Source organism: Nestor notabilis, unplaced genomic scaffold (assembly GCF_000696875.1).
Source record: "Nestor notabilis isolate BGI_N333 unplaced genomic scaffold, ASM69687v1 scaffold21445, whole genome shotgun sequence".
NCBI classification, from domain to species: Eukaryota; Metazoa; Chordata; class Aves; order Psittaciformes; family Psittacidae; genus Nestor; species Nestor notabilis.
In genome coordinates, this window is record NW_009929277.1 from 62,247 (window position 1) to 85,869 (window position 23,623).

Sequence of the window (23,623 nt, forward strand, 5' to 3'; positions counted from 1 at the left end):
ATTTACTCTTCTGGTAGGAGTTAGAGAGCACTGATTTCAAGCAAGGGTTTTCAAGGGAAATAAACAGCAGATAAGAAGGTGCAGCTCAACTCATTTTTATGTTGAAAACAGTGAACATGCTTGAAATGTACCGACTTCTTGTAATGTCACTTTTAAAAAATAAAGATTTTTGCCATTTAAGTGTTTGGTTTGGATTGTTTTTTTTGTCTTGGAATACAAATAAATCCCATTTTTCTTCGGTCACAACATGCTTTCTTTTTCTCTTTTTTTTTTTTTGTTTTGTTTTTTAAGATGTCAATTAGTCATGCAAAGGTTTATAAGTAAGTGCATTACATTTGAGTTTGTACAGAGTATTTTCAACTAGATGCACTCCCCACAGTTCATACCTCTGAGAAACTACATGCCACAGTGATGCTTTCGGGAAAAAATTGTCTACCACATGAGCCAGCTGCTGGAGTAAGACCCGCGTCATTTCAGCTTCCATCTCATGGTCTGTAACATTCTCCTTGATTCTCACCGTGATGAATCCAATAATAGCAACAGGAAAACATCTTCTAGGAGAAAAAAAACCTGTCTCTGGCCAGTGACTGGTAGATTTGGGAATGACTGCTGCTTCCCTGAACAGTGTTCTTAAAGCCACAAGTAGCTTCTGTGAAAGTCTAAAACTGGTACCACTTTTTGTCCTTGTATTTCAGCATCACCTGCAGAAACAGGAAACAGACAAAGTGATATAAACCACTTCTCTGCAAAGATTCTTCCCTGTGAGGGTGCTGAGGCGTTGGCACAGGGTGCCCAGAGAAGCTGTGGCTGCCCCATCCCTGGCAGTGTTCAAGGCCAGGCGGGACACATGGCCTTGGAGCAACCTGCTCTAGTGGAAGGTGTCCCTGCCTGTGGCAGGGGGTTGGAGCTGGATGAGCTTTAAGGTCCCTCCCAACCCAAACCAGGCTGGGATTCTGTGCTATATTCTATGCTGTATCACGCATGACCTAGGCCTAGTAACTGTCCCAAACTCCCTAAGTTAAAAAGGGAAAGCAGTGCGGTACTTTAGCAGCAGCGTCATCAGGTCTCGAGTCCACTGAGGCCTCATCTTGAATTTCATAATTAATTGTGACATTTAAAAAAATAATTTTAAAAAGTGACCTGCACTTGCTGGGCATTGGAAGAGTTTTCCTGAGGAGCTTTAATTCATTTTCTTCTGCAAGAAGTACAGAGCTATGGGAATAACCAGGAACTTTCTTTTTATTCCTTATAGAAAGAAGTTTGCCTATGGAACACAGTAGATATGCCCTGAACATAGAAACATTTGCATTCCAGGGCCCATTCTTTCTGTTAGTTTGGGGGAGTTTGGGGTTTTTTTGTTGGTTATTTTTTTTTATCAGACTTAAAAGGCCAATAAAAACGTAAAAGTCTTGTCCAGAGATGTGATGCATGTTAAATAAAACCCATGCATTTTGAGAAGTATTCTTTAATGTTTTATCTTCGGGGAAAATCACTGTAGTTGATTCCCAGCCTTAACAGCGTGGGATGGAAGAACTTTCCATTTCCAGCTCTAAGCACAGAAGTGTCTGTTCCAGGCAAGCCCTATTCTATAGAACTGTACCACAGTGTTGTGCAAGAAATGTTCTCCTCCTCTTCCCAATCGGATCTGTAAAGGTTCCTGTATACACATCCACCTACCTGTTTTCTGCCCTACTGCATAGATGTGCTGCACTGAGAAGCTTAAAAAAAAGACCCAACAGAGTAAGAAAGGTGAGAGATGAGAAGTGCCATCTTCTAAATTCAGAGGCTAGCAATGGATGCTCATTTAAGAAAACATGAAAGGAAGACGTGTGCAATGGAAGTTTATTTTGGGCATTCTCATTGTTTGGGCGCAGAAAAGATGGTGTGCCAGTTAACATGAGTGCACCTAAACCGACATGACTGGGTGAACTGGGAGAACCATATTTGTTTTTCCCAAAGGGAAGCAAAGCTTGGTTGCAGGGTGGCAGTTCCTAGCTCTGGGTGTGCGGTACCAGGGCCCCTACCTCATGTGCATGTTTGGAAAATGCCTCAGCGCTGGCCATCATGCTCGCAGTCCTTTCGTCCAGCTCTCCCAGTTTCTGTCCTCTCTCATCAAGGGCAATGCGTGCACGAGTCAAGTCCCCAATGACGCCTCCTGCTGCTCCTCTCACGCCTTCAATTCCACCTGATCCAGGGATGTGCTGGGCAAGACTGCGAGAGGCTTTTCCTGCTGTGGCCTCACCAACTGCAAAAGAGAAACGGACAAAGAAAGAGGAATGAGTCCCTGGCCATGGCTCTGTCAGTGCTTCTCATCCTTGAGCTGCAGCCTCACAGCAGTGACGCCATTCAGTGCACAGATGGCACATGTGGAAGACTTTGCTCTGTGCACAGCTACAGCACAGTCGTGCCGCACCCCGTCCTCAGTTGCTTCAGAGAAGCTGCCAAGGTGAAGGAATTGTGAGAGGCAGCTGAGGACCCTTCCGTTGTTCATGGTGTCATCTTTACTTTTTCATCCATGATCTGAACCTTGTGTACCACTCCATTCAGAGGTTAACGATGAATGGATGCTGAGACACTGGAACGATGGAAGGGTGACGAGGCCCTGGCACAGAAGCAGCTGTGGCTGCCCCATCCCTGGCAGTGTTCAAGGCCAGCTTGGACACAGGGGCTTGGAGCAACCTGCTCTAGTGGAAGGTGTCCCTGCCCGTGGCAGGGGGTTGGAAGTGTATGAGCTTTAAGGTCCCTTCCAACCCACATCAGTCTGAGTCTATGATTCCTCTATGACAAGGGCAGGGGATCCCAAAAATTAATTTCTGAAAGAAAAACAACTCAACCCCAATGAATTACTTACAAAGCTCCTCTCTGTCAAAAGCTTGTCCACTTCCTCCAAAAAGTCCTTTGAGAAAGCCTCTGTTTTGGGCTTCTGGTGTTTCCACAGGAGTAAACAAGTCTCCAAGCATGTCCTAGCAAAGTTAGACAAAAGTCCATGTGGAAAATTAGTGAGATGAAAGCAGTTCTGGGTGTTTTCTTTATCTGCATTAATGAGTCCACATGCATTGGATCTAATCAACTAGACTGAAAAGGTTCTGTTGTTCAAACAGTACTGAGTACTTAGCATTTGTGCTTCGTGACAGGCAAATACTTGGACTAGCCAGATTCACTCATGCTTTCAGAGAGACTTGGTTTGTCACTGCCCAGTCTTTCATTCATTACCACCGAGAAAAAAAAAAATCTATAAGCACTGCAGAGTGTAAATACCAGTGATAAGATCACATTTTGCTTAGAAACAGCAGAGACGACACTGTAATTGAATAAACAAGCAGGGCAGTCACTCCCTGTTTTCTTTTTATAGCTTACCTGAGGTCAGTGCTTCTGAGCAGCTCACAGAGTTTGGTAGTTTGTTGTCTGGTTGGTTTTTGTGGCCTTTTTTAAGCAAAATCCCACCGCCTTCCATACAACCTCCCCTGGTACTCCTCTGGTGGTGTGCATGGTGGCAGTGCCATGAGTAAATAACCTGAAGGCACTGTCATGGTGGCAGACCTTGGAGCCGTCGGCCCAACCAGCTCTGCTGCTCAGATTGATTTGCAGCAGTACTGGGAAAAGGGAGCTCTCTGGAATTAAACTGAGATAAAAAGCATGCAGTCCTGTCTGTGTTTGGAACACGCACCGGGAACACTCGCTGCCTTGTTGCTCAGCTCTGTGTTTGCTCACCCAAGCCCCAACGCACTGTTGTGCTGCACAGAGCACTCTGCTCCAATCAGGGTGAGCGCTGAGGGCAACAGTGCTTCCACTCCTCTGCACAGTCACCTGCTCTGGGGGGAAAAAATCACTGCAGCCCTTAGAGCCCAAGCGGAGGCACTCGTGAGCCTGCCCTGTTTTCCCAGGCAGGAGGTGACACCGGGTCATCTGCTCTGGGTACATGTATGACAACTGGGCAAGCCTTTTACTGCCCTCTTCACAGAAAAGCCAAGGTGTCAGCAGCCACAGCCTGGCAGCACAGAGAAGCAAGGGCTGAGCTTCCCTTTGGTTGGTTGTTGTATGATGCTTTAAGGTTAATAAACAAAATAATGTAGCTTGTAAGAGCCTCTCACTGTAGGTTCATGTTCTAAGGTACCTTGATCAAACCTTCTGATCATTTTATAATTGGTTCCATGCAAAACAGCCTCTTCTCTGATGCACAAAAGCTTGTGCGCAGTGCTCGCTCCTGACAGGGCTTTTTCATACCTGAGACAGGCAGTGCTGTGATAGGAGTTGAGCAGCTCAGCACATGTTATTCCCTGGGGCATAATGAGTGCTGGCAGGACCATTTCTTTTATATTCCTATCCTAGTTTATTGCTAATTATATAACCTAGAGCTTACCCTCCCCGTTTTTTCCCCTTTTATTACTCGTTTTCTCCCTGTAACCTCTCACAATTCCTCCTCTTCGGTAAATGAAATTTTAATTTGCATTTTCATTGTAAAAAAAAAACCCCAAATCCAAAACCCCAACTGAAATCTCACATCATAAAGACTTTTTTCTCAAATTAATTCTTTTAATTAGATCATTTCTGTAGCTTTCCTTTTGTGGAAGAAGGGGAGTACCAATTATTGGAGTAAAAACAATGGTAAATAATTAAAAACTAGATTAAAACAGAGCATATTTTTTGGTGCTAAACACACTGGTTTGTCTCCTGCTCCCACCTATCTCCTGAAAGCTGCAGGTATTCAGATATTTTTAAGAGTTAAAATCAAAACTGATTAATAATACAGGAAAGAATTCATATTGTCAGTGAAGCAGTTGCTGTGGTTGGACACATGCTGGTACCAACTGTTGTAGCTGCTACCCATGGGTAGCTTCCCCTTCTTTCCCTTCAGTCATTTCTAACAGTTGGTCTTTCATACGGTAGGACTTAGAGAACTGGGCTGTGAAGAGTCCCACGTGGGCACAAATCTGCCTCTGTACAGAGCCAGCAGAGAGACTGCAGCTACGTGTGGGCAAGGTGTAGGCTTAGGCTCAGGAGCAAGGTGACAGTGCCATGAAAAGCACTGTCTTTTCAAACAGCAACAGAGCTGCTTTGGCATCATTCATCCAAGGCAAGTGGAGAGGAACACGCCTGTGCTGACCCTGCATGTCTGACCTGCTCCTGCAGCACAGCCTGCACGTCAAATACTGAAATCCAGCAGTGCACATGTGGCAATTCACACCTGATGCACCAGGCCACCAGCCATCCCACACAAACACAAAGGCACCAACCACAGCAAGGGTTTGAGCCCTACCTGCAGATTGTCACACATCTCCTGGCTGTAAGTCAGGCGCTGGATCTCTGTGGGAGAGCTGAGATACAAAGCTTGCCCTTCGTTAGTGAAACAAAAGGTCCGTGCTATCCTCATGTCTGTTACTGGCAAGTAGTTGACATCCAGCAGTGGGCGAAGGCTGGGCAAGCTGCCGGGAAGCAGATACCCATGTTAGTCACTGGTTGCCACTCCTGGTACACCTGCTCTGGGGCTGCATTTTAAACCAGCATTTAAGTTTATGCTTTTCATAACTGGAATAGTTAAAGTGCAGCTCTAAGCTGAAAAGCTCTGCCATTAGCACGCTGCCTTCCCACCATACTTGGCATCCTTGGCTGAAGAAGTTTCAGCTGCCTCAATAACCCTTAATCTGCTGCTGCTGTCCGGGTCTGGGATGTGTGCGACTTGTGCCACGTGGCTGGGCAGTTTGCAGGGTAACGTCTGCCCCCAGTTATCACATGGGCATGGACCCTGCTTCCAGGCCCTGCTCCGGCATCCCCTTCGCTGTCCTCCAGCTTCCCCTGGCTTGCCACTTTGGCAAATCACTTCCAAAATGTAAATGGCCTGGCTGGGAAAAGGGAGCACAGAAGGTGAGGGCACAGCTAGAGGGCTACTGCACAGTCAGCTCACGGGTGGAGGTGACAAGGAAGGGAAACCAGGTGCTCTGAGCAGAAAATCTTCTGAAATGGCAATAGTGGGACTTGCTGCTTCACACTGGATGAACAGGACTCTTTCTGTGCCCAAGTTTTTCTGTCCTCCTCCATACCTGACCTACCGTAACTGAGCAATTATAAGGGCTTTCTTTTATGATAGTTAAAAATCATCAGCCATCAGTCATCACAGGTGGGGGGAACTGCTATCAAAGAACAGTTTGCTTTGCTGTGCGACTGCCTTAACTCCCTGTGTGGAGACAGGCCAAGGAACAGGTATGGCAGTGGCAAGACAGGGCATTAAATGCATCCACCAGGGAGTTAATGCAGAGCATCAGGCACTCTGGAGCAAACACAAGTGGAACGTGACAGCACTGTGCCACCTCTTTGCTTAGTTTTGCCCCAAGATTAGTTAGATAAGTACCTCAGTGTCATGATGTGCCCATTGGCACAAAAGCACGCCAGACAGACGCTGTTACAGAGGGTGACCACATCTGCTCGCAATAAAAACGATGTTTCGGTGATGTTGTGGACATAAAGACATGTTTGGGAAGGCAATGAGAAGACTTTGGCTTGTTTTTCTGAACAAATGACCGCAAATTGATGATCACCCATATCCTGGGAGGAGGAAGGGGAATGCATGACAAGCTTCCTTCTCCTTGTCTTTTCACCATCATCAGCACTGTGTGGGTCCCTCCATACTTCATACGGTGGATGTGTCAATGTCCCCATGCAGTCCAAGCACACGACGGTCAGCACAGCTCCTTTAAGCGTCAGAACTGTGCCTGCAAAACATAATTTCCTCTCACTGATGCTGGCCCCACAACGAAGCTGGTTGTCAGCACTGTGAACGCATGCAGCACAGCTGATGTTCAGCTCTTGTAAACAAACACATTCATCGAGCTAAGGTGACAAGTCTTGCTTGCTCTGTTCTTCCTGACCATACAACAAGGTCAACAAACAGGCTGCCAGTACTGAAAAAGTCTTAGGCAAGAGATATTAAATAATCTATATAATACATGCTACTGAATACCATAAAGATAGGCTGTTATCTTTACATTACACCAGTAGGATATTTGTTCCCTAGCAGTGAAATTGTTGCTCATAGTCTGGTGACCTTCAGCATTGTTCTTCTAAAGAAGCTGGTGGGTAGGAAACCCTCTATTCCTCCACATTCTCTGATTTTTGTCATGATTTTACTTTAAAGGTACTAAGCACATATTGCCTCTCCTCAGACCTGACCTCTCTCAGCCCTCTGTTCTCTCTGTTACACCATCAGTCAATCACTCAGCCAAGGATCTCTCCTGGTACCTCAACCTGCCAACGTTTTTGTTTCCTTTCCTGAACTCCCTTCTGCCTCTCTGCAGCTGATAAATAGACAGTGAAACAAAGCATTCCGGATAGGATTGCTATAGGATCAGAGTTGCTACTCAGGACTGTAATTTCACAATATGAAGGAACTCTGCTAATTTCCCTGTCCTCACAAGATACATGCAACTTTGCCCATGGCACAAAGTACTCTTCAGAACTAACACAACTGAAGCATCTCAGTTCATGAAGCTGCAGGTCTCCCACAGCATCTTTATTTACCCATGTGCCTTTTGTGCAGTGAGTGACCATTGCTTCATACATGTATTGAGAAATTCCTGCCCCAAAGGCCATACAAAATCATGCAGTTATTCCTCCCTTGTACCAAGGAAGGTAATAGACAGGAAAAGAGTTGCACTCTTACCGCTTGGCGACACCATGACCGGCTCTGACTGCCGTAAATCATCACTAGCAGGCAGATTAAGGGAGAGGATTAAGACCATACCGAGGCCTGTTCCAACCCAGAGACATGGAGAGACAGCAGAGTCGTTCTTTCGGGCAAAGGACTCCATGAAGTACAAAGCAGTAATTGCCTCCTTGGAGTCCCTGTCGATACTGGACACACTGGAGCTTCGGGAACGGCTGAAGGAGTTTTCCCTATTTTCTGCATAAATAAATACAAGCAAACAGGCATAAACTGGCAATCCTCGAAGAGGCACAAGCCTGCAGCAAATACAAGCTCCCTGTAGAGTATAGAAAACACAGAGTTTTTGTAACCTGAGCAAACATTCTGATACCAGCTTGCTGCCAGTGTATAAGTAAGTGTGAAAAATGCTGTCAGACCTCATCAGTTAGATCTGCATTAGAAATAGCTGCTTATTATGGAGATTAGCATAGACTAATTAGAATTTACAACAGCCCTAGCTCAAAGGACTTGTTCTAAAGAGCATGGAATAATTTTAGACCCATATGTTACCAATGCATTTTAAATTAATCCATGTATCTCACTGCTGTAGGACACGAAGGGGGACACCATTACCAACTTCAGAGCATGTGTCCTTTGCTCTGTCCTTGTTTCCATTGCTAGGACATTCTAGCACTGTGTTCATAGCCATTGCTTATTGTCAAGCTGTTAATAACTGCTCTCTGAGGAAAAGATTGCTAAACTGATCCCAGCATCCAAACCATCCTGGGGTAGAAATCAACTCTGTGTTCCCAGGGAGCAAAGTGAGAAATCTGCTCTGTGCCCTTGGCACCAACTGCATGGTGAGCCTGGGCTGACTGGTTCATCTTTCTGCCTAAGCTTCAGCAGGCAACAGCAGGAGCCAGCTGGAGGCAGAGTCGTATTGTCCTCACTGCAAATACATAGGTTTGGAGACTCTCTCTGAGCTTTTCAGAGAGGAATAACAACAAAGAGGGTCTAGCTGCTGTAGGGCTAAGGATCTCTGCTCTGCTTTGCCTAGTGCCAGGAAGGAAGCACAAAGCTATGCAAGAGAGCTCCTGGCATTAGCAGGAGCTGTCGGTGGCCACGCACTGGAGGCTATAAAGCACACTGAGGCTAAAAGGTTACTGAAGAGTAGAGGAGTCAGAGGGATGAAGAGAGTAGGGCTGGCTGCCAGCACAGTCTTTGCAAAACAATTTGTGCTGTCAGCTAGCCTGTAGTCAAAAATACGGCTAGATCACTGAAAACCTCACATACTCTTCTGCAACAGTAACTAGAGGACCAGGAGGCTCTGGAGATGGAGAAATAGTTGAAGCTCTTGGACCTCAGATAAAAGACTTGTAGATCTGTGTCTGTTATGAAATGATCCTTCTTATAGCTCAGAAGAGAGAGCTGTCTTTTCAGAGCCAGTAGAAACGTCTAAAATGAGGAACACTTTCTGCCATGGTTGAAGAATAAAATTAGAAAAGGACTTTCTCATGTACTCCAACTTAAAACTGGGTGTCGTGGTTCAAACCCAGCCGGCAACTTGGAACCACGCAGCCGCTCGCTCACTCCCCCCCTTTTCCTTCCTCCCCCCGCTCCCGGAGGGATGGGGAGGAGAATCGAAGGAATGTAACTCCCACGAGTTGAGATAACAGCACTCCAGTAACTAAGGTATAATACAAACCACTACTGCTACCAATAATAATGATAAGAGGAACAACAAGGGGAGAGGACACAACCGCTCACCACCCGCCGACCGATACCCAGCCCGACCCGAGCAGCGATCTGGGCCTTCCGGGTAACTCTCCCCAGTTTATATACTGGGCATGACGTGCTGTGGTATGGAATAGCCCTTTGGCCAGTTTGGGTCAGGTGTCCTGCCTCTGCTTCCTCCTGGCTTCCCCTCCTCTCTGGCAAAGCATGAGACTGAGAAAGTCCTTGGTCAGAGTAAACATTACTTAGCAACAACTAAAAACATCGGTGTTATCAGCGTTGTTCCCAGACTGAAAGTCAAAAACACAGCACTGCACCAGCTACTAAGAAGGAGAAAAAATGACTGCTGTAGCTGAACCCAGGACACTGGGCTAAGCTTTATATTGTATGTATGGTTCCAGCTCTCCCCCAGAAGCAGCAGTTTCGCTGGTGAATCTCTTGCTCACACCATGCATTGCAGCACTACATTCCTGTACCCAGATGACTCAGTGTAAACTGCTTTGAAATTATCCTCTTCACAGCAACTACCTGGGAAAGACTGGACACAACCATGGCAAAGCACTGCTGGAACCACACCAAGTGTTACCATGTATGCTACCTTAAAAGGTGGCACTCAGGAATGGGGGGGCAGATTCTCCTGCTGCTGTTTCACACTTGGGCCAGCTTCTATTCTTTGAGGGAACCCAGGACACTTGTCAAACAGGAGCTCCAGAGGAACAGCCACCCCTGCACTCTCATGGAAGAGAAACTCATATGTACTTGACCTTCCAAGCGCTGCCTTCACCCTGCTTCACCTTCATGTAGGCACTGTTGTAGCTCTCTAGTTGTGGCTCAATACTGATAAATGTATCTGCATAAACCTGGGATTGTTTATTCATGTGCAAACACAGTTTCTAATACCTTGAGAATTAGTGTCTCCCATAACCCCAAGCACTTTGTACTTCTCCTGCAGTGGACTGGTTGGCCCAGCTCCTTCCTAAGCACAGTGACAGCTGCCAGGTAAAGAAGGGGAAGACAGTAATTTCAAGGCAGAGATCAGGGATCCACATATATATATTTATATATATATTTTTTACCCCCAAAGGATACCTACTTTAAAGAAAATGTTATTATGTAATTCATTTTCTCTTTAACAGGTGTATTAATATCACAGTCACATAGAATTCAAATATGGTGGCGCTCAAACTGAGAAAGATGTTGAAAGGACAAATGCAGTTAGTGTGGGCGACATACACGGAACTTAAAATATATGATGTGCCATTTGCATGTGTCATCAAGCTTTCTCCCTCCCTAAATTAACAAGAAATGTTCCTCACTCCTGTGCAGTACAGTTAACTAATACATCTTTGCAGAACTGCCACTAACAGACAACCTTCGGGACACTTCTGGGAACACACTGTGCCATTTTGTATTAAATGCACCACTTACTTAAACTGGAATTCTAAAGACCAGCACGATACATGTCAAATTTTGATGTCATTAAACATATGTGAACAGCAACCCAAACCCCATGAAAGGTTGCAATCACTGTGTGCCTTTATTGGCTAGCTCTAAAGCAAGGTAGATGTCTCTTCCTCTTTCAGGATAAAATTTAGTTTAGGCCAAACCCTGGGACTCCTTTCTCAGAGAGATTCTACCCCAAATTCTCTATTTAGAAGCCACCCAACTGTGTTCTGGAGAAATATAAAAACACTTTCTCTGGGAGATCTTAAAACTTGCCATATCCTTTCCTAGCATGATTGCTATGGTTTAAAATGATGTCCCATTGTTTAAAGGTTGAATTGTATGAACACTACTAATCTGTAGTAATCCTTAACCCAAGTGCCGTATTCCAGGTTTTCTCTTACATTTTCCTTTTCTCTCACTGCATGCTGAGTGTAGCAACAATGTCAGCTACAGCATCTTTCTACAGGAGTCTGAACAAGTACCACGTCTAGGTACTCCCTGTAACCTAGGTCAGACAAAGTTTATTTGGACTCCCTGCTTCAGTAAGGGGATAGGATGATGGTATGTGAAAGGTAGAAACTTTTCTGCTCCTCAGTTCTTTCCCTCTTCTCCTCCTCTGCAGAATATCCTGCTAAACGACACTTCCTCATAAATGTGCTCCCACCTCTGAATTGCCTCCTGCTTTGAGAGAGTCCAGGATTCCTTTTCTCCGAGAGGCACATATCCAACTCCCAGGATCCCTCTGCTCCCACCCAGCCATCTCTCTCAGATGACCATGTCCTTTTTCCTCTTCTTCCTCTTGCAGACCTGGATTTCCAAATAGGTCTCTAGGCTGCTCCTGAAGCTAGCAGCAGAGGGGCTGAGAGCACCATCAGACCAGTCCAGCATCCCCTGGGAGCTAGCATGTGACTCTCATTTGGGAGATGCTGCTATTCATGCTGTTAAGACTATGAGCAGCTCTGAGCAAAAGCATTATCGTCTGCAGCCAGTGCATTTTAAAAAGCTGCATTCCGTGGGTCTAAAGCACACACCACCACTACCACCACTAGTAGTCTTGCTTTCTTCAAGGTGTTTTCATTCAGTCCTGTCCTATGCATGGTTTGGGTTAGTGAGATGCAGATGGAAACTCAGGAAGCAACTTCCTTGGTAGCACTGGACTGATTGTTAAACTCCAGCCATGAGCAGCAGCACACAAATAGAAGGCTTCTGATTTAAAAGCAACTCCAAACCCTCTCCTACCGAACTCACTGACAGAAACACACAGGACACTTCAACTCACATGCTAGGATAAAAACGAAGCCAGTGTTTTGGGGTCTTACCTTTGTTCATCCATGTGTGAGCAGTATAGTAATGCTCGTGGTGTGAGAATTTACTGATTTGATGTAATTGCTGAAGCATTGCCCTTCTGGAGATGTAACCTACTGCCACAGAATGCATGAATTGCAAAAGGACAAGAACAATTGAGCCAACCGTCATCAAGACATTTATACGAAAGCAGCACTGAGCAGTTATTGCCCTACTCTCTTCTTGCAATACAGAGGTGTCCCGCTGCAGATCCCTGGTACTGAGGAGAAGATTTAATTTAGGGATTGGGGCTTTTCTGAGAATTTAAAAGAAGTTCTTCCCTGTGAGGATGCTGAGGCGCTGGCACAGGGTGCCCAGAGAAGCTGTGGCTGCCCCATCCCTGGCAGTGTTCAAGGCCAGGTTGGACACAGGGGCTTGGAGCAACCTACTCTAGTGGAAGGTGTCCCTGCCCATGGCAGAGGGTTGGAACTGGATGAGCTTTAAGGTCTCTTCCAACCCAAACCAGTCTGGGATTCTGTGAGTAAATGATTCCGTATGTTTCAAGATTGCAGAATTTTTTTTTCCTTAAACTTCCTTTTGCTTAGTAGCAGTAAACATGGAATTTCATTACTTTCCATAGAATAAAAAAAAAAAAAGAAATAAAGGAAGGAGGATATTAATAAAAATATGGATGCATCCTCAGAAGAATGTTCCGCCTCCTCTATTCTCAGCTGCAGCAAAGGCTTTTTGTAAAGGGAACACATCCTCACTTATCTTTTCCAAGAAATTTTCATTGTGACTATTTCAAAATAGTGGAGTTAGCTCTAACACAGGATCATAAACTAATTTTCTTCTGAAAGTTAGGACTCATGAAAGGAAAAGTATCAGTTGTTATGAGGAATGAGAAAACCCCTAAAAATCTATCAGTGACAAAGATGGTATTTTCACAGCAAATGTTTGAATTCATTACTGAAGGGTTTTGCAATTGACTTGGATGCTATTTCTAGGTACTTTCCCAGTTTTAACATACCAAGTAATTGATCTGCTTATAAAACATATACAAAAATTGACCTTTTTTAATATGGAAACCGATACTTTCTGGAAACCAAGTTAAATGGTTGATGTTCTCACTTGGAGATTTTTAAAAGTTTTAATCCCAAATACTAGACTTAACAGAAGCTAATGAAGCTATTAAAACATTTGCCACTTCAAGGATCATCATCTGAAAATTTTAAGAGAAATCTGTCATTTTTAGAATGATTAGTCAGGAAAGCATGCAAAGCTCTGAATGCCAGTGTGAACGTACAGTAAAGGAATTATACTTCAAACATTAATTTGCAGACAGTAACATCAGAGAGACACAGAGACTGACCCAGATTACTGATGGCAATGCTTCAGCAACACAGAGGAGAAAGGGGCAGGAAGTAACGCTGCAGGGCTTTCACACAGTTAAGAACACTGCAGGTTTACTTGGCTAAAAACATCTTCAAACACATTTTAACAGCACCACTCTAAAGCTACATTCCACATAAAGCAGTTTGCTAGAAAACAGCAGAAGTTGCCTTAAAGCACAAACAGCACAGTAATAATCTGGAATTTTTCTGTGAATGATTTCCTACTGGAGCAAATCAAATAAGTTTCCCTAAAACTATGTCGAAAAGCTTGCAGAGCATTCAAACCAGGGTGGTTGTGTCTGCTCTTACACAGACCTCACAGTTGTGAGCTGCTTGACCCTCCCTGGAAAAAGTTCTGCCATGTACTGCCCTGAAGTTACAGCAGTGTAATCAGAATGGCTTCATGGAATCATGAATGATGCAAGACTGATGTAAATGATGGCAAATAGAGGCCTGAAAGAGAAAATAGATTCAAGTCACCAGACTTGGATATTTATTTTGTTATTTCCAGATATTGTAAAGTTCAGGCTTAGGTTTTAGTTCAACATGTTTTAAGAACCAGAAGGGAACTGTTAGGGCAGAACTATTCTTCACATTGAAAGTGAAGTAGAAATAAGCATTTTTTATGGAAAGTTAAAAATGCAGGAGATCCTTACAGTAAGCAATCTCTCAAACTTCCATATTCAATTGTATGAATCACTTCCCTTGACTTCCACAAGCAAACTGTCTTCACATTCAGATCACTAAGAGCTCAATTTGGTATAAGTTTGGAAACACATTTTTTAATCAAAGACATCACAACTCTCTAAAACTTAAATCTCAACCTAAAAATATCCATTCTGCTGAAGCAACTTTTGTAACATTGATGGTTTGGGAGATAATAGGATGTTGTATAACTTTCATATGTAGAAGTACCCAAGAATAAAGTGGACACAAAAGGCATTATAGAAGAAAAACCTTGAGTTCATTCAATAACAAAGTCAAGACAGTTACAACAAAGCAAGTGAAAGCATTTTAAAGGACTCTTTTTAGTCACCTCACCCCACCCCATCCCCCTCACAGATCTGCTTGTGTAACTGAAGTGTAGTTAGAAAAGCTTTCCTTTTAAAAAACCCATTGGAACAGCTACTATGAGATAATGAACAATCTCAGGATATTCCTATACTCTTCCCTAGTTCTCTATACAGCCCACCTCCTATTCCCTTCTGCCACAGAAGTACCAGGAACCACCTAATGGTGTGTCCCACTTCCAAAAAAGTTTCCAAAATTATTTCAGATGTAGAAAAATGGCTTATGTTCATCTAAAGTGATTGCTAGCAAGCACTGAAATGTTAAAGCTGAGCATGCAGTGACAATTCTGCATGCCTGGAGTACAGGGTGAAAAAGCTTAACTTGGAATCAATTCCTCATTTAAAATAAAATTGAATCACCCTTCAATGAAGTAAGAACATATAAATTTTCATTAGTTGGTTGTTTTAAAAACAAGTAAAAATTGCAGATTCTTGTAAAAAAACCAAGTGGACCCTAACATCCCAGTAGAACCTGACAGAAAATGTACTCCAAAAAAACCCAAACATGAACTCTATCTAGGCCAACAGAGTTGGATTTTAGACACCAGCAGCTCACATTGCATCCATGCAAGGCTCTTCTCCATTTCTTCCCAGGCCTTTCCTGGGACATGTTTTTTCACAAGTCTGTAGACAACCACAAGTCTATAGACAACCTCTCTCCACTGCTTTTTCCAGGGACAGAGGGTACTGAAAGCCCTGTTGTGATCACAGTGACGTGGATACACACTTAAATGCTACTTAAACATCTGATCTAACCTTAAGCCAGTGGTTAGATCCAGTAAAGATTATGATTCAGTCTAAACGACAACAGCACCACTGGCTTTTTGCAGTGGGAGATTTTATTTTACCTTCAGTAGAAACAAGCACACACACTCTCCATCACAACTGAAAAAGAACTTAACACTATGGACAAGTAACTTCTGAAAACAATTACATTATCTCAAAAATAACCTATGGATTTTATAGTTCAGTGTTCAAATGGAATACTTTGAAATGGGTATAAAAACCTTACAGAAGATGCTGTAATATCCTTCCATGGAGCACTTGCCTTTTTGGTGCAGAATTTGCTTTTCTGAAAACTTTCAGTTTGCAGTGCCCATTAGAGCAGAAGTGCTGTGATTTTGCTAAATACTGGAAAAAATAATTTCAGTTCCTAATAACTTCTTTTTTATTTGGATAATGCTTTCTGCAGTAAGAAACAGACCATCTACTTATAGAACAGGTCATCTACGCAACATTTTTATCTGCTTCTCTGCAGTTGAGCAGTTAGTGGAGACCGTGGTTTACCATAGTGCCTCTAAGTTATTTCTTATTATAATACTCTTTACCTAGGGACCTTCTGCAATGTGGTCCCATGATTACTATAACATGCCCAGCGGATCAGGTGAGTGTCAGTTTGGCTGGCTGCTTGGGCAAGGAAGTTTACCAAAATCATTCACTCTGCAATATGGAAAGGCATGGTGAAAGGAATGCAGTGAGAGCGGGGAATATGAGCTGTTCTCAAAACTTGCTTCACATGCAATAACATCCTCAGGGGATCCATTTCTGTGGTTAACTGTCCTTGTGATAAAAATTCATCTCTGATTGTCTCCCTGCAGTCACGTCTCTGCCTTAGTAATTTATGTCCATTGCATCCTGTCCTTTTCTCAGCAGCCGGGGACAGCAGATTATTCCCTTCCTCTCTGCAGTACCCTGCCAGGCATTTGAATAATTTTGTCCTTTTTCTTCAGTCTTTTTCTAGATCAAACCATCAGGTCGTTTCTCTCCATGGAGGCACAGGAACCACTACCTTTGAGAACTGCAGTAATCATCTTCTAGGCCCCTTAGTTCAGACCCATGTGTGGGCTTCAGAGCCAGCAGACCCAAGATAAAAGGAGCTAATGATAAACCCTGAAATGTTCTATGACATAGGACATCACGCTCAGCAAATAAAGCTGGCAGAAGAAGCAGGAAGTGGGGGGGGGACACACATTCAAAGTTCTGGCTTCCCAAGTAGCTGTTATGCATGACGGAGCCCTGCTTTCCTGGAGATGGCTAAACATCTGCCTGCTGGTGAGAATGAGTGAATGAATCCCTTGGTTTGCTTTGCTTGTGTGCACAGCTTTTGCTTTACCTATTAAATCGTCTTCTTTTACCTCAACCCATGAGTTTTCTCACTTTTACCCTTCTGATTCTCTCCCCCATCTCACTGCAGGGGAGTGAGTGACTGGCTGTGTGGGGCTTAGTTGCTGGGTGGGGGTATAACACCGCCAGAATATCTTCTGATTCTCTCCCCCATCTCACTGCAGGGGAGTGAGTGACTGGCTGTGTGGGGCTTAGTTGCTGGCTGGGGTTATACCACAGCGAGAATATCCTGCAACATGCAGGATGACATCAGCTAAGGTTGGTTCCTCAGGCTGCAGACATTTTATAAGATAACTATCCAGTATCACATTTCCAAGACAGCATATTGGACTTGGAAAGCAAGTTTCATCCCTTGCCTGTGGCTTCACGCACAGATTTACAGGCTAATACTGATTAAATACAGATTAATCTTAAGACTTTGGAAACCTTGTCATAGAAACAACAGACCAAAGGAACAGGCTGACATACATACACAGAAAATTTGCTGAATCTAAAAACCTAACCAAAAGCCTCAAAAAACTCAGCACCAAAACCTATACCAAAATCTATGAGGAAAAATATCTGGAAGCCTCTGCCAGGCTGTCTACAAGGCTTCTTATGGTGATCCTCACAAATACTTCTCAATAATGAAAGAAGTTTATAGTACACACCAAATACTACCCATTTCCAAAACAAACTGGACAAAATCCTGTAAGAAACAAAACTTCTCCCCCAAACACTTTTAGTCCTATATGAGATACAAAAGAAAATCTTCAAATATAAAATAATATTGGATCTATTCTATTAAAATGGAAATTGTATTGTACTTGCCATAGAATTTTTGATAAGGTTATTAAAGATAATGACTAAATATTCTGGAGTGGTTTGTTTTGCCAGTTCACAGTGACATTTCAAGTGCTCTGTATCAAATTTTAACTACATATAATCAAGAATTAATCCAAAAGCTGAGGTAAATGCTGAAACTGAATTATTTTAAAGACAAGCTACAGCACATTCAAAGACTCTACTCTTAGTATTCCTAGCAAATTACAATGCACAGCAAATCCTTGTTAGGAGGCAAGTTTTTAGCACTAAGACCTAAATGGCCTTTCTAGTCAAGGGAGATTAAGCTGGACTAATTAAAAACTACATAATGGGAGAAAAAAACAATAATGAAAAAGGAAGACAGTTTTCTTGAGAGAAAATAGATTTCCAAACACAATATTTCAAAGGAAAAACTCCACTCTGTTTCTACTGTCTTCCTTAGAGGTATGATATAACTGCAGGTGGACTATGGACATACATACACAGAATGCCCCAATTTCTGTGTGAATGCAGGCAAGGAGTTAAAAAGGGCAGAGTCTGCCAACACGAGCTTTTGATGGCAGCTAGCGAGTTATAGCAGAGAGAATTGTTTGGAGAATGCAAACTTGCTTAAGAAAGGAGAATGTTTACAAAAAAAGCAACAACCAAGAAGTATCAAATCTTCTTCTCAGAACTGGTTCTAAGTTATAAAAGCAAAGAGGACCGCATCCTACCATATGTGTGCACACATCCATGTACCCTCCAGCTACACAAGTGTAACCACACTGAGTTCCCTCCCTCCCACAACACTTTTATTTTTATTCTTTAACGTCAGTGTTTTCCTTAATCTAAAATTACAATTAAAAAGTTGACTGAAATACAGCTTTTGTTTTCCTATCCGGAAAAAGAGCAGGTGTTTCGGGCCTATTCATCTACATTGAAATTCTTTACCAGGCTGAGATCTCTGCTGTTCTAGATGGAAAGGGGGCTTTAACAACTATGTACTATTAGCTCTTCGACTGAGATGCACTGTTTTGGATCTATGTCACAGGGCAGAAGGCAAACCAAGTAGGGGTACACGGTTCCTCCAAAGAAGCTAAACAGAAGGTTAATATAATCTTTATTCCAATGTTTCTGTGAGGATACCTGCAGATAAAATAGGGTACTAGTCAGAGGTCAGAGCTGGAACATGCCAAGACACAACCAGTGCAAATGGCTACAGCCATATAATCACTAACTCCTAAAATCTCTAAAATGCCTGGTCAAAAAGGACTAGAAGAAGTGGAGAATTTATAAGTTCCTGTATTTGTGGTTTTGTTTACAATGCAAACAACTTCTTATATTATTACAAGGAAGAAACAGCTTAATCAAAAGTGTTTGAAAAAAAGATTGTTCAGAATCAAGAACATGCTATTAAGATCTTGTAAAGTTCTAATTTCTTGCTAAAATTAGAGAATTTTTAGAATTCCACAGAATATTGAGCAACTATAGAATTCACTAGTAAAGCATAAGAATACTGCATTTATGAAACTAGAAGATGCCAGAGAACAACAGGTAACATTTTAAATAGCATAAATGGCATTTGAGAAGTGCTGTATTGAATGTCTGGCTAATTACTGACAGAGATGTAACCCTAACAAGCTATTCGATCTCAATACCAGTGCTTTTGGGGAAAAAATAAACCCAGGCTTTGAACCTGAAATAGCAGTAATCATTAGCTTGGAAGAAAATTTACTTGAGTTTAAAAAGTTGTAGAGCTGTTCAAGTTTTTCAGTGTTAGATGAGGATACTGATAAAAGTCATAGGTTTAAGCCGTAACAGTACCCATGATTGAAAGACACGTCTCTGCTGCTGTTACTTGGCTTTTGAATTATTCTTCTACGAGCATGGAAGAAGTATCAGCACCTTATAAAACTGAACAGTTTGCAATATTTAGACCAGCAGAAAACTAGACACTCTCCCTCCCTCAGTTTTCTTCCTATGATTCATCATTGCAAAGATGTTGTTTAAAAATGCTTTTCTATATCAGGAATCCTTCTGCACATATGAAGAGGTAAGAGTCAGCAAAACCTTGACAATCAGCTAACAGGAATGAAGTCAGAAGAAGTTATTGTGTGAAAATTGCTTGAAAATACACTTGATGAAAATGCTGGAAATACAGTTCCTGTTGCACTGAAAAGATCAAATTTAAATAAGTAGCTTTTGAAACCCAGTGTGAGAGGTGAAGACCGATTTATTCTTCTAAAAGTTATCCTATGATTAGTCACCAAAATGTATTATCTTTGTAATCAAATCAATTAGGAGAGGATGTAAATAGCAGGAACTGGAAGCATGCATTATTAAAAAATCTCTAGGTTGTATCAATGCCTCAGGGACAGACTCAAGGGAAGGTAAGAACCATTTACCCACACACAAAGGCACATTTTAGTTTTAATGTATAAAAAGTGCTTAACACTGCTGCAAGAGCAATCTCTCATCAAAATTCTACTCAGGTAGAATAAGAAAATCCTACCAAATCCTAACCTGAAACACTACCTTCTCAAGCAAGGACATAAAATGTGTATCTTGATTCACCACATGAGAATATATATAGAGAAAAATAATTTCTTAGGAATATATCTATTGTTTATTGCAGCATATGCTCTGAAGTAATCAATACATTCCTAGCACAGAGAGGATTGTTTGATTTTATTTTGGAACAGCCCAACCAGAAGTTTAGATTAAAGCCAGTGGCACATTGTGGAGAGAATGCTTATTCTCAGTATATTCTTTCTCAAGCCTTTTAACTCCTCATCTTCCTTCTCCCTCCACCTCCTCTTTATACCCAAGTGAAGACTCTTTCAAGGATCATGCCACCTTCCTTCCACCATATAATTTAGTATAAAAACCTTCAGAAATAAACCAAACCACTCGCCAAAGCAGCATGTCTGGAAATTCAAGATGCATGAAGAACAGGGGAATGTCAGTCATTCCAGACAGCTCAGTTAGTAGAGCTAGAATACCACAGAATACAAACAAACCCAAACCATGCTCCACCACATTACATGTTAATATCAATTATTCTAAAGACTGTTTGGCTCTTTCTTGCAACACTCATTTCACTGACATTAGTAAGAGTTGTAGTATCATTTAAGTAACACCACTGATACTTTTAAATAGGGATTCTTATGTCACTTTATTTACTCCTCACCCCTGAAAGGAAGTTATATGATTATCTCTAGAAAGAAATATACCTTAATAGTAAATCTGATAGGTATCTTTCATGACACAGAAATCATCATCATACCATCAAAAGTATCACTGTCTTAATAAATGTTTTGTACACGAGGGTCAGTGGGTCCTTAACGGGTTAAGGTTCCACCTGTCAGTGACCCTACTTACTCTGGGAGGGTGGGAGGGAAAAGAAAGGAAGCAGCATATCAGAATTAGGTGGTAACATGGCCCGGTTATGTACAAGTAGTGTTGATGTTGCAGCAGTATCTGCATACAAGAATTCCAGAAGAGTTTGGTACTACATAGGATGAAGAAAAACACACAGCAATAGAAACCACTGTGGCAGTGATGTATTTTCCACCACGAGCTATTATATGACAATGGTACTTACCATACCTGTGTGGTGCATAAAGAGAGAGAGATTAAAGAGTTATGTTATGAACATCATCAATAACTAATGTGGAGGAAAAAATGGTGATTATGCAGATGAAAACTGCCCTTATGCATAGGAATTTATAAACGTCTCAGAGCTCTGTAAATCTGCTTTAGTGCAATGTTCACACAGGAGCCATTAAATAATCCAAGTGAAAACCGAAATTTATAGTAGGTTTGGTATTTAAACAGGATTACTTCTTATAACTGATTGCTGAGGATTACTCTTACTTATACACAGCCTACAGTGCAATTTAGCATTTCTGCTGTTTACCCCATGAATCTTTGAAGAGCCCATGACATTGTAACATTCTCCTAAAGAAGAGATCATCGGATGGTCACTGAAGAAACAGCAATGTCAGTTGAAATGTCACTATTACACAAGTTTTTGATCCTGTTTCTCTGTATTAGATTAATACTAAACCAGTAAAGTCGGATAGATCATGTGGGCACTTCTCATTTGCTTTAGTGCAAAAGAAGTTGGATAATGTAATCCAATATAGAAAGCTGTTTAAGTTAAATGTTTCTGTACTTAAGCAGAAATTAACAACTCAAAGGATTTATCTTTCCAGTATCTGTCCTGGTGTGATAACCTCTGGTGATGGGAGGTCAGTTCTAACAGAGACCTAATGACATAGCTGAAAGATAGTAACACCTTCAGTGAGCAGAGCCATTTTGCAGAGAGCTTCTAACCATGCTTTGCTCTGTATCTCACAAATGAATGTAGGTAAATGCTGTTCTTAAATAAAACTGAAGGAGCTGCTAGAGGACACTGCAATGGACTTCAGGATATCAGCTCCATTCCAGACAAGAACATAATCTTGGAATCTTCTACGCCAAATTAGGATGTTTTCTTATAGGGTCACACACATAGACAGTATTTGTTTTGTTGTATGCTCTCCACGTAAGTCAGAAGGGCCAAAAAAGAATTTGCTCTCTTATATTATTATAAATAGAAAAATAAATAATAATCACAGATTCTAGCCATTTTCCACTAGTAACAAAGGTATTTGTAATAACTGCATTTAAAAATACAAAATTAGATGCTGAGTGATACAATTTCTTTTGCTCTGTCCCCATTAACAATTAACAACCAGCAAAATGAGGGAGTACAAGTTCCAGCTGTAAAGAACTTCTGTGGTGCATACACCTTTGCAGGCAGGCAGGAAGGTTAGGATACAAATGCCTCTTACAAGATAGAGGGCTAGGGTCATGGTGCTGTCAATTGACTATCATTTGTAGTATCACAGGGGGTCCAGGGCCATGCTACAGCCCAAACAGCCACAGGAGATTATTATCTCTTAGGCACTTAGGAAATTATTCTGCAACTTGATTAAAATAAAAAGCTGCATTTTTAAAAGGCTTAATTGTTAAAATTAATTATTTTATTATTAAAATAATAAACTGCAACTTCTGTTGTTTAAATACTAAATTTTTACCTCTTACTGAAAAGGAATACAACCAACACTGCTGTTCTACGCCATTATTTTGATGCTGTGCTCTTTCAGGTTTTGATACACTGAAGCTTTTCTGCACAGACAGTGCATTGTTCTATTGCAAGAATGCGGGGGAACTGGAAGCATGGGAGAAAAGGGTCAAGGATACCACCAGCAGAGCTGGAACACTATCAAGTTTGAAGAAAAACACATCAGCTGAATGCTTCTACTTAAACGATTTGCAGTGAAACAGCTGCCACTGCTAAAATTAAACTGGGCTTCTGCTAAGTTTGAAGTTCAGTGCATTGCCACTTTGTGTATCCCAGCTTCATCCAGTTTCTGCACTTGGGTAGATCAAGATTTGAAGACTGTTTTTCAAGCATTAGAAGAAGAAACTTATCATAAATAAAAGAAATTGATCAGATAATGGGCTATAATTTCACCAGAAACAGTGGCCAGGAATTGTGGAATTTTAGAGAGTCTTCCGTACCAATAAAGAAAGAAAGAAAGAAAACTGTGCAAAGCCTGAACTCACATTCTAAAAATATCTTACTTATTTTCAGACTTGGTAAGTAGAGACAACGAGAACTTAAAACATTAGTACTACCAGCTCTCACAATCACTGTACACAAGCTGCTATGAACAATGGCACCCGATCCATCCAGGTGAGGGGACGGCTGTGAGAGTTCGGTGAGGTACAGCATACTGCATCCCTAGGCAGCACATAGCTCAGGAGCAGGCTTGTTAGTAACAGCACTAACACACAGGGGTTGTTCTAATTCTAAACAGTCAGATGAACACAGCAGTTCAGGGCAAGGACAAGGATCGTGCAAAACTTATTTGTCTTTGCACCCGGTGAGAGATCCACAAATACCTAGCAGAATATTCACTGCCACCCACCTTCTGTGGTGACGGGGAGAGAAATCTCCATGCAGGCTGCAGACTGTGCTTTCCTGAATGGGGGCCGCCCAGGCCCGCGGCGGTTGGCTTTGGAGACGTCTGCGCTGGAAAGTCGTTTTCCTGAGCTGCAGCTATGGGATGTTGGACTTGTACAGTGACCATTCACGTGAT

At 42.2% G+C, this 23,623-nt stretch overlaps 1 protein-coding gene across 1 annotated transcript; it reads right to left on the bottom strand.

Moving 5' to 3' along the window:
* Positions 1-282: 282 nt before the first annotated feature.
* LOC104406041 (syntaxin-binding protein 5-like) lies at positions 283-23,623 on the bottom strand (the record flags this gene model as incomplete). Its single annotated transcript, XM_010014913.1, has 7 exons — positions 283-701; positions 2,025-2,245; positions 2,852-2,963; positions 5,258-5,423; positions 6,347-6,707; positions 7,655-7,894; positions 23,453-23,623. Coding segments are annotated over 7 exons (1,313 nt in total), but the record flags the coding sequence as incomplete, so codon positions are not given.